General features: G+C 53.5%; 1 protein-coding gene across 3 annotated transcripts in view; it reads left to right on the forward strand.

The window, feature by feature from the left end:
• PRICKLE2 (prickle planar cell polarity protein 2) overlaps window positions 1-12,114 on the forward strand; it is a 352,714-nt gene that overhangs the window by 324,207 nt on the left and 16,393 nt on the right. For all 3 annotated transcript variants that reach the window (XM_075998834.1, XM_075998833.1, XM_075998832.1), the window contains exon 7: window positions 119-1,003. In XM_075998834.1, coding sequence (XP_075854949.1) covers window positions 119-1,003 — 885 coding nt within the window. The remainder of the gene's footprint in view (window positions 1-118; window positions 1,004-12,114) is intronic.

Below are 12,114 nucleotides of genomic sequence, written 5' to 3' on the forward strand. Positions count from 1 at the left end.
TGCACCCCACTCGGGGCTGCGAGCCGCGCGCTGAGCCCCTCTTCCACGTCTCTCTCTCTTCCACGTCTCTCTCTCTTCCACGTCTCTCTCTCTTCCACGTCTCTCTCTGTCCCCCCAGGGATCGACCAGGGCCAGATGACGTACGACGGGCAGCACTGGCACGCCACCGAGGCCTGCTTCTGCTGCGCCCACTGCAAGAAGTCGCTGCTGGGCCGGCCCTTCCTCCCCAAGCAGGGCCAGATCTTCTGCTCGCGGGCCTGCAGCGCGGGCGAGGACCCCAACGGCTCCGACTCCTCGGACTCGGCCGCCTTCCAGAACGCCCGGGCCAAGGAGTCGCGGCGCAGTGCCAAGATCGGCAAGAACAAGGCCAAGGCGGAGGAGCCCCTGCTGAGCCCGCACGGCGCGCTGCCGGGGGGCGGCCAGCGGCTGTCGGCCGAGGTGGACCCCCTGTCGCTGCAGATGGACATGCTCAGCCTGTCGGGCCAGACGCCCAGCCTGGGCCGGGACGCGGTGTGGCGGAGCCGCGAGGAGCCCTTCCACTACGGCGGCCAGGCGGAGCAGGGCCAGGCCCCCAGCCCCCTGCAGCTGCTCGGCCCCTGCAACCTGCGCGCGGCCTACAGCCCCGGCGGCCCTGCGCCCGGCGCCCCGCCTGACGTGTGGCCGCAGCACTTCGGCAACCCCAAGAGGGCCGCGCCCTCGCTGGCCATGCAGGGCCACGGCGCCGGCAGCTTCGCCCAGGACTGCCGGGAGGACTACTACCCCGGCCGGCTGCGCTCCCAGGACAGCTACAGCGACATGTCCAGCCAGGGCTTCGGCGACGCCCGGGCCGGCATCCCGGTGTCCAAGTACGAGGAGGAGGAGGAGGAGCAGCAAGGGGGCCTGCCCGCGCAGCAGTGCCGGGCGCGGCGGCCCATGGGCTCGCTGAAGTACGCGGAGGACATGGCGGCCACGGCGCACACCCCGCGGGGCTCCATGGAGTCGCTGGCCCTGTCCAACGCCACAGGTAGGCCCGGCGCCCCGACACCGGACGGGAAGGGGGCCGGGGGGGGGGGCGGGTCTCCAGGTCCGAGGGTGGCTCCGGCCACCTGTCGCTCCCACCCCCTCGGGGGCCGGGGAAGGCAAGCGCGCTGTGCGTGGGGGCTCGGGCGTTCGGGGATTTGCTTGGGAGGGACGCCGGGGACACAGGGGTCTGGGAGGGTTGGGGCTGCCCGTGGGCCAGGTGGCTCTGCTGGACAGAGCAGAGGGGAGGTGCAGATGTGAGCTGATGTCACTGCCCCCAATGCCTGTGTCACCGCCCCAACACCTGTGTCACCACCCCCAACACCCGTGTCACCGCCCCCAATACCCGTGTCACCGCCCCCAATACCCATGTCACCGCCCCCCTACACCCGTGTCACCGCCCCCAACACCCGTGTCACCGCCCCCAACACCGGTGTCACACTGCCCATTACATCGATGTCACCGCCCCCAACACCCGTGTCACCGCCCCCAACACCCGTGTCACCGCCCGCAACACCGGTGTCACCGCCCGCAACATCGGTGTCACCACCCCCAACACCCGTGTCACCACCCCCAACACCCGTGTCACACAGCCCCCAACACCCGTGTCACCGCCCCCAACACCCATGTCACCGCCCCCAACACCCATGTCACCGCCCGCAACACCGGTGTCACCGCCCGCAACATCGGTGTCACCACCCCCAACACCTGTGTCACCACCCCCAACACCCGTGTCACACAGCCCCCAACACCCGTGTCACCACCCCCAACACCCATGTCACCGCCCCCAACACCCGTGTCACCGACCCCAACACTGGTGTCACTGCCCCCAACACCCGTGTCACTGCCCCCAACACCCGTGTCACTGCCCCCAACACCGGTGTCACACTGCCCATTACACCAATGTCACCGCCCCCAACACCTGTGTCACCACCCACAACACTGGGGACCCCGGCCTGGTGCTGCTTGGGAACACCAAAGCACGCGGGACAGTCTCGAGGCTGTTCTGAGCCGCGGTTTCTCGCCGGGGAGCCGGTTGTCACGTGCAGAGAAAGACGCGGAAGAGACGTGTGGCCAGCCGAGGAGAAGGCAGGCTGGCCGGCTGAGGAGGACGGACGTGGGGACAGAGAGAAACAGTCTCAGGGTCTCTCCGTCCAGCCACGTTGTGTGGCTAGTGTGTGTGTGTGTGTGTGTGTGTGTGTGTGTGTGTGCGCGTGTGAAAACTGGCGCAGGTCTTCTCTGAGGGGCTCACGCTGGCCGAGAACCGCCACCCACCCTCCATGACCTGGGCGCTGGAACGCAAGGTGCTCGGGCGCTTTTAGGGCCGCTCAGCATCGCGGCAACACCCGACTGCGGGTCCCTGGGCTGGTGGTGTCTCGCGAGGTGCAGACCGATCGGGCTGCCGTGGGACTCACGTGGTGGGTTGTTTGTGTCGTGTGCTGTCGATCACGCACGCTCAGCAGGGCCACGGCGTGCCAGAAATCAAAGCAGGCTGGTCCTTCGCCACGGAGAGCTTGGAAACTAGGGGTGTGAGGTGTGCCGAGTCTGCCTAAGCTCCTTTGTGGGCAGCGTGCCCGAGGAGGGGGGCATCTGGCTCCCCGTTAGAGCAGGGACCCCGCAACCAACGGTCTCTGCATGGAGACTGTGATAAGCGTGTGCACGTCAGCGCCACGCCAAGGGGACACCCACCACCTAGCTCCAGCTGCGTGCTGCCATGTGCAGGGATATTTATTCATGCACCTGACGCTTGTGTAGCTCTTACTGTGTGCCCAGCACCGTTCAAAGCACTTTATAGATATTAGCTCGCTGCATCGAATGGTCCCATCACCAACAGAGGAGTGTGTTATCACTACGATTCTAATTTCAGAGTCGAAGAAACTGAGAAACAGAGAGGGTGAGGGACTCACTCGAAGCCACCCAGCTTTTTCGTGGTAGAGCAGGGATCCGAACCTGTGCATGGGACTCCAGCACCTTTGCACGCGGTCACACCAGGCTGCCAAGCGAGTGGCAGAACTTCTCGTTTTTCCAGAGAAGTTTAAGATGTGAATTATTTTAAATGTCGAATCCTGAGACGTGTTCCTTCTGTGCCTAGTTTGTTGAGGGTTTTTATCATTAAAGGGTGCTGGACTTTGTCAGATGCTTTTTCTGCATCTACCAAGACGACCATATGGTCTTTGTTTTTGCGTTTGTTTATGTGGTGAATCCCACTTAATGATTTATGTGTGTCGAACCATCCTTGCATTCCTGGGATGAAGCTTACTGGGTCCTGTTGGTTTACATTTTTGAAATTCAGTTTGCCGAATTCAGTTTGCTAGCATTTTATTGCAGATTTTGACATCTTAATGCATAAGGGATGTTAGTCTGTAGTTTTGTTGTAGTTGTTGTTGCATGCTTTCCTGGCTCTGATATCAAGGCGATCCTAGTTTCGTAGAATGAGTTGGGGAGGATTCTCAATATTATGGAATATTATTATCCTTCTCAATGTTGTGGAATGATTTCTTCTGTATTGTGGATGCCAGTTCTTCTTTGTAGGTCTCATAGAATTCGGCCGTGAATCCATCTGATTCAGGGCTTTTGTTGTTGTTGTCAGGAGTTTTTTTTTATGACTGTTTCAGTCTAAATCCATTTAAACTCTCTGCTGGACAAGCAAAACTTGGCCCTGTGTCTGTAGGATGTCTATGCAGTGCGTTTTACCTTTTATTCCCCTCAAATTCTTTCACATCTGTGTTCCCATTTGTCTCAGGGCCAAAAGCAGATAGCCTTGCCCCCATATTTCAGATAAAAAAGAAGAAGAAGAGAAAACAATGAGGCCTCGGTGACTAAGCACCTTGCCTGATGTCGCAGAAGTGAGCAATCAGTGCAGAGCTATGACTGCCGGGCGTCCAGCCCAGGTTGTGCTATCCTCTGAAGATTTATGTGCTATCATGAGTTTAAGAGTCCAGCAGATACATACTTCAGCCTCTGAAGCCGAGTTTCTCAAAGCTAGACCACCTGCATTGGAATCGTTGGGGTGTTTGATTAAAATGCAGATTCCTGGGCCCTCCCCAAGTCCCTGCGTCAGGATTCTGCAGAGACGGGGCCCGGGAATCTGCATTTTAGCCAGCTCTCTGCTGATGCCGACATGCACCATTGTCTGAGCAGAACAGATGCACCTGTGGTTGTGTGTTCTGACTGTGCTGTGTTCATGTTACGACGGCCTATGAGGAAATCAGGGGGCTGGAGGCTGGAGAATATTGGAAAGGCCAAATGGGGAAGAACAGGGCATGCAATTTTTCCACTCCTGTGGAAGAGATCTTGGGCGATTTATCCTCCTGGTCTTCTACAGATCCTTGGGGGAAAGCAACGAATGCCTCCTGGCCTCAGATTTTTAGAAAGCAACCCTCACTGCGTGTGACAAAACCAAGGGACAGAACTCCTAAGAGCAGCATTGTCCAATAGGGCAGTCACTAGCCACGTGTAGCTACTGAAATTTCAATTAAACGAAATTAAAATTTGGGGCTGTCAGTTGCACTCACTGGACACATTGAAGTGCTCAATAGCAATGGACTGAAGTTTAAATTTCATTTAATTTTTAGTGAATTTAAATTCCAGTAGCCACAGGTGGCTGATAGGGACCCTGCTAGGTGGTACAGATGACAAGGTGATCTGATACGATGGGCATGATATGAAGCCCATGATTAGTTTCTAGAAGTCCTCACACGAGCCCTGATTTTTTAGATTCTCCATTGATGCTTAGGAGAACTGGTTCTAGAGTCACATTCCATGGGTTCAGATCCAGCCTTCATCATTTAGGAGTTACCTGCCCTCCAACAAGTCACTTGAACTCCATAAGAGTCACTTTCCTCATCTATGGAAGTACCGTGTTGCCCCGAAAATAAGACAGGGTCTTAATATTTATTTTTCCTCAGGAAGACACCCTAGGGCTTATTTTCAGGGGATGTGTTGTTTTTATTTTTAAGTACAGTACAACAGTCTACATTGATTCAAATAGAGTGAAGTCGTCTTCTTCTGGAACATCATCATCACTCTCCAAACCCCGAATCCCATCCCGAATGTCTTGCGACTCTATTTCCTTTAGAACCACTGGCCCCGATCTCTCCTGTCGAGCACTAGAGCTGTCACGGGGCAGATGAGAAGGGCTGCTCGTGTTCTTTCCCGCTCTGCGACGACATGCATGGGTTGTGCAGATGCGCTGCTCAGCCACGCCCATCACTAGGGCTTATTTCCATAGCCACGCCCATCACTAGGGCTTATTTTCATAGCCACGCCCAGCACTAGGGCTGATTTTCACAGCCACGCCCAGCACTAGGGCTGATTTTCATAGCCACGCCCAGCACTAGGGCTGATTTTCATAGCCACGCCCAGCACTAGGGCTTATTTTCACAGCCACGCCCATCACTAGGGCTGATTTTCATAGCCACGCCCAGCACTAGGGCTTATTTTCATAGCCACGCCCATCACTAGGGCTTATTTTAATAGCCACACCCATCACTAGGGCTGATTTTCATAGCCACGCCCATCACTAGGGCTGATTTTCGGGGTAGGGCTTTTATTGCGCACATGCTTAGACATCCTGCTAGGGCTTATTTGATGGGTAGGTCTTATTTTCAGGCAAACACAGTAGGTTAATAATAGTATAGAACTTCCTTTGTATAGATTTTGGTAGGATTAAACGGCAAAGGCATCTAAACTCAATCATATACCCTTTGACATGTACGACCTTCAATAATAGTTCTCTGATACTTTTTATTATTATTAATTCTTTCTTCTTCTAAACATGCTGGTCCCCAGCTTCGGCCTTAAATGTGTTTGGGCTGCTAACCTCCAGCGTCCACCAGCTGTGCAGGTTTGCATTTTGGGTTTGAAAACTGCTCTGCAAAATGCTCTGCAAATAGCAGTGGCATTCTGAACTGTCTGCATATCTTGAAATCCGAGAGTCTCAGTCTGAATACCAGGTCCCCATTGGACTCCTCCTTTTCCTAGCTAGCATGAGAAACAGGGAATTAGAGAAATTCATTTTTGTGGTCCTGGCATTTCTATGGACCAGTCAGACATGGTATCGTGGAGGAAAGATTGTGCCTTATGCTCTAAGCACAGCTGGTCGTTTCTTGGCTGGTGCTGACCCTAAGTAGCTGCACGCTACGCCTCACACACGTGCACCAAGAACTAGACTTGGAATCTTGGCATTTTTGCTGCTGCCCCTCGCCGTTGCATTTGAATTTTTCTAGAAAGTTCAGCCGTCTTTCTGAACCGTCCGCAAATAGCAGTGGCATTCTGAACTGTCTGCGTATCTCGAAATCCCGGAGTCTCAGTCTGAATACCAGGTACATCCTGCAAAAGTCTTAGTGAAAACACCTTGATCCTTCAGCTAAAGCCAGATTTCAAGATAATGGATTTAGTTTTTTCTCTTCCGTGGTCAGTGACTTATGTTATTGAGTAAAGTCTGTGATGTTTCATCTGGCGTGAAGCATGATCTTTTAATGAAGCATGATCTTTTCGTGGGCAGCGTTGTTCCCCAGAACAGATTTGAAAAAAAAGAAAAAAAACAGCCTCAGGGGCTTGCCAGCCTCAGATCTGGGCTTTGGCACGTCCCGATTTGTTTAGAACTGGGAGGGGAGTGTTCAGTCCCTGCTCCTCGGAAAACACAATCCATCCTTATGTTCACACAGGGTGAGTCAGGCGGGCTCAGTCCCCATTTACGCCACCACGGCGTGGGAGTGTCGCGGAAGCTCTTTAACCCTGCCCTTCCCTGCACCCGCTTCTGAAGCAGCTTCCGGCCTGCAGGATCACGGTGCTGGGAACAGAGATAAGGCCGGGCGCGGTGGCTCACGCCTGCAATCCTAGCACTCTGGGAGGCTGAGGAGGGAGGATCGCTCGAGGTCAGGAGTTCGAGACCCCGTCTCTAGTACAAATAGAAAGAAATTAATTGGCCAACTAATATATATATAGCAAAAATTAGCCGGGCATGGTGGCGCATGCCTGTAGTCCCAGCTACTCAGGAGGCTGAGGCAGGAGGATCGCTTGAGCCCAGGAGTTGCTGTGAGCGAGGCTGACACCATGGCACTCTAGGCCAGGGAACAGAGTGAGACTCAGTCTCAAAAAAAATAGGAACAGAGATAGTAACAACATCAAGGACAACTAACATCATTGCCTGTTTACCACGTACTAGATACCGCTCTAAGCGCTTTATGTGAACTAACCGCTCCATCCTCACAACCACCCTGTGAAACAGACACGGTTGTTGCTCCCATTTTACAGGTGCTATAATTGAGGCCCCAAGAGGCTGAGTAGCCCCAGGCCACACAGCTTGGAAGTAGAGGAGCAGGATTTTTAACTTGGGCATTCTAGCTCCAGAGCGTGCGCCCCCAGCCCCTGTACCGCGGCTGAGTGAGTGCTGATCAGAAAGATGCTACAGCTGCCGATGATGGCCATCGTGCCTGATGATAACCACAGGAGACCACTGACTGTGACCCGGCCTGCTAGTGACTTCATGTACGACACCTCTGGGAACCCTCACAACAGCCCTCTGAGACAAGTCTGATTATTGTACCCATTTTACAGATGAGCACACTGAGGCTCATAGAAGTCCTGATCCTCGGCCGGGTGCGGCGGCTCACGCCTGTCATCCCAGCACTCTGGGAGGCCGGGGCGGGCAGATGGCTCGAGGTCAGGAGTTCGAGGCCAGCCTGAGCAAGAGCGAGACTCCATCTCTACCAAAAATAGAAAGAAATTATTTGGAAACTAAATACATACACATATATATATATTATATATTATATATATATATATATAATAACTAAATATATATATCTTATATATATATATAAAATGAGCCGGGCATGGTGGCGCATGCCTGTAGTCCCAGCTACTCGGGAGGCTGAGGCAGGAGGATCGCTTGAGCCCAGGAGTTGGAGGTTGCTGTGAGCGAGGCTGACGCCACGGCACTCACTCTAGCCTGGGCAACAGAGTGAGACTCTGTCTCAAAAAAAAATTAAATTAAATTAAAAGTTTGAGGACCCCTGATATAGAGAATTTAGAGCAATGCCCACCACCCTGTCAGTGCTCAGTGAGTATCTGCTGTTACTGGGATTTGGAGGTGTCACAGCCCATGCGGGGTGCTGGGGACACAGTGCTCAGCCAAACTGCACGTGGGCCTTGCACTTCTGAACCCCACTGTCCGGGCGAGCTGACAGACAGCACCCATCCAATCGTCCAGTGGAAACTGGGACCTGGGGTTAAGTGTGAGGCTAGGGGGAGCATACAAAAGGGGAGGTCTTCAAAGCATGAGGCTTCAGGGATAAGAGAAGGGGCCTTCCGGGCAGCAAGAGTGGCATGTGCAAAGGCCCTGCGGTAGAACTTCATGGCAAATGTGAAGAGCCAAAAGAAGGCTCCGTGTGTTGGCAGAGCACAGAGAGTAAGAAAACTAGAACGGAAGGCAAAGGCCAGATACTGCAGAGCCATTTAGGTCTGTTTTAAAGGTTTAACCCTTTGCACTCGCTTGCTTTTTTTCTCGATTCCTTTATTCTCCTTAACCGTGTGGAGTCACACTCGACATCCGGGCGCAAAGGGTTAATAAATTAAGCCTTTTTCTACTTCGGGCAACGGAAAGCCCTTAAAGTTATGGGGCCAAGCACGGAGGGAGGTGACGCGATCCAGTCTGCGTTTCGGAAGGATGGGTCCGGCTGCTGCACCCGGGATTGATCGGGAAGGGACGAGCAAGCCCCGATGCGGGCAGAGACCTGTGAGGGGAGGCTCAGGTTGGGACCGAGCAGCCCGGGCTAGGGGCGCGGAGGCCAACAGCCTCCAAAGGATAAACAGGGCGAAGGCGAAAATTAAGAGGGTCTCTCTGACGGTGACTTAGCGAAGGAGACTGGCAGGGCGTGCACATTGTCCCCGGAGAGAGGGGGCGACAGAGGATGGCAGACTTGGACGGCACAAGGGTCGCCAGCTCTGTGCTTTGGGACTCGGGCCCGCGCCGGCTACAGGTGCCTTTGTCACCGGCTTGCAGAGCGGAGACCGCTCCGCTTCCTGCCGCCTTTGATCGGCGCTGCCCTGCTGCGACAAGTCGGCGCCTTTCCTTGGCATCAGCCCCGCGGCTCGGCGGGGAAGTCGGTCGTGCAGCAGCCGACCGATGCCGGGATCAGTCGCAGGGAGGTGACGAGGTAACTAGCGTTAGCGTCGCTGGCACGTCCTCGGGAATGAACCAGAAGACAACGGTGGGAGGATGGGAAGCAACCACTGGAAGGACTCTAGAAGGTCTGAAGTGCTTTTCAGTCCTTGCAATGCAAAAATCATTTCTATGTTTAATTTGGAGAAAGGACATTTCCTCCTGCTCTTCCCCTGCCTGACCTGGGACAGCCATCCTCCAACCCAAATTTTATTTATTTATTTATGTTTTGAGACAGAGTCTCGCTCCATTGCCCGGGCTGGAGTGCCGTGGCGTCAGCCTGGCTCGCAGCAATCTCAGACTCCTGGCCTCAAGCGATCCTCCTGCCTCAGCCTCCCGAGTGGATAGCTGGGACTACAGGCATGCGCCACCCTGCCCGGCTCATTTTTTTCTCTATATATTTTTAGCTGGCCAATTAATTTCTTTCTATGTTTAGTAGAGACGGGGGTCTCGCTCCTGCTCAGGCTGGTTTCGAAATCCTGACCTCGAGCGATCCTCCCGCCTCGGCCTCCCAGAGTGCTAGGATGACAGGCGTGAGCCACCGTGCCCGGCCTCCAAATTTTATTTAAATACTTGGGCAAAGTCTCCTAGTCAGCTGGTGCCAAATGCTTGCACGGCCACCCCTCCCCCGAGGTGCTCATGAATCGCGTGGCCCAGGTCCTTCCATTCATTCCCTTCCTTGGGGAACGTGTGCGGCCCAGTCCAGAAATACAGATTTAAAAACCTAGAACTCAGATTAAAATCCTATCCATTGGCCCCGCGGCCGGCCTGGGGTATATTTGGGAAATGTGAAGGTATCGTCTTTGTTCGTTGGATTGCAGAACTCTTTTGTTTGGAAAATGTCGCAATGTCAAGTCCAGCTGGTCCAAACAAAGACAAAAATTTTTTCTGATAAGTGACAGTGACCGTCACAGAGGGCCCGCATGGTGTCATCAGGTCTCCGTGCCTTTCCATCTCTGAGTCCTCATTTCCTCCAGCCTGGCTTCCATCTCTGGCCGGCTCTTCCCAGGGACATAAAAACGGTCACCGGCCACCCCCGGCCACCATCCTTTAGCGTCTGGTGAAGGAGGAAAAGAAATGCTCGTTCCTAATAGCGTCACCAGCTGTCCCAGGTCGAGTCCCGGTTGCCCGCCTTGGGTCCCCCAACCATTCTTTAAACCAAACTCCACGGCCAGGGGGAATGACAGCTCTTGGCGGGTCAGGTCTGAGCCCCGTGCTGCCCACCGCAGGGTCTGGAAGTGAAGGTCAAGTTCATCAACACTGCAGGGCTGGGAACGGGGAGAGAGAGGGATTCTCAAAAGGGGAGGTCAAGGTTCTCGAAGGAAGAGGGCTTGTTCTGCAAGCAGGTAGAGCCACAGGCGTCTGCTACTGCACCGTGGGTCTCCTGCCCATCCGGGCTGGCATCCTGGTCCCAGCCCTTCCTCCAAAAGCCCCGCCATGTCTGAATTTGACGTCTAAATGTCCCTTATGTCATTACCTCTGGTTTTCTGGAGACAAAGCTGATCTTTGGGGTATGGCCCCGCGGGGATTTTGATGTAGGGGTTTCAGGCCAGTGAGGAGATTATTTCAGCTCATTGGATGACCGGATGGAGCCCAGCCCTCTGGCTCAGTGGTTAGGGCATCCTCAAGAACGCCTTTGTCCACCGGTCCCATGCGGTGACGTCCTCTTTGAGCCACAAGGAAGTTGTGCCCTCTTGCTGGCCCTGAGTGGCACCCCAGCTCTCAGACCATGAAAACCAAGAGAGCAAAAGGCACGAGAGGGTCCTCTCTTTCCCTGATGGCTTCCTCTCGAGCCAGAGAAGCCAGGGGACGGTCTCAGGCCCAGGTGGGCTGGCACAGGAGGGGACCCGAGCCCAGCCCAGAGCAGCGCCTGGTACAGCCCTGCTCCACGTCCTGGTCTCGCTGACGTTTTCTGGGTCCAGAGAAATTTTTCCAGTGTCCTGGTTTTTGATAACTGCTCAGGGGGAGGCTTATTTATAATCTCGTTGGGCGTGGGCAGTCATCCACGCCCAGGAGTCAGTACCTGTGGCTGCTGAAAGGGAGAAAAAAATTGCTGATTTTATTACTGACAAGGCAACACTGGGAAAATGGTTCTGGGTGGGGGTGGGGAGGGTGGGGGTGGGGGTGGGGTGTGACAGTGGCCTCTTCAGGCTGGCTTTACAGGGCGAATTCTGCAAGAATATATATGCACATTTCTTTTGGAATGTTCGAATTTGGCAGTCTCACCAGGTGGGGTGAGATAGATCTTATCTACTTGGAAATAACTTCAAAATTCAGGTTTTCATGATTTGTTTTTTAAAATATGGACAGTAAATTTTGCAAAAGACATAGAAAAAAATAAAATAAATAAAACATAAGAAAAAAAAACATGGACAGTAAGGAAACAGAAGAGAAAAATTCAGGAAAAAGATAGAAACAGAGGAAAAAATATACCTCACATCTAGCCAGTTGACTAGTGTTCATAGTTTAGCAAATTTTAAAGTTTTTTTTCCCTATATATTAGTGCATTATCTTTTCCTAACGTGGTTGTAAACATACTGAATAGGTTGTATCCTGAATTTCATTTGCATTCCATCATTAGCTTATTTTCATGCCTTTTGTAACCATCTTTCTTTTTTTTTTTTTTTTTTTTTTTTTGAGACAGAGTCTCACTCTATTGCCCGGGCTAGAGTGCCATGGCATCAGCCTAGCTCACAGCAACCTCAAACTCCTGGGCTCAAGGGATCCTCCTGCCTCAGCCTCCCGAGTAGCTGGGACTACAGGCATGCACCACCATGCCCGGCTAATTTGTTCTCTATATTTTTAGTTGGCCAAATTAATTTCTTGATATTTTTAGTAGAGACGGGGATCTCGCTCTTGCTCAGGCTGGTTTCGAACTCCTGACCTTGAGTGATCCTCCTTCCTCAGCCTCCCAGAGTGCTAGGATGACAGGCGAGAGCCACCGTGCC

This window comes from Microcebus murinus, chromosome 30, assembly GCF_040939455.1.
Source record: "Microcebus murinus isolate Inina chromosome 30, M.murinus_Inina_mat1.0, whole genome shotgun sequence".
NCBI lineage: Eukaryota > Metazoa > Chordata > Mammalia > Primates > Cheirogaleidae > Microcebus > Microcebus murinus.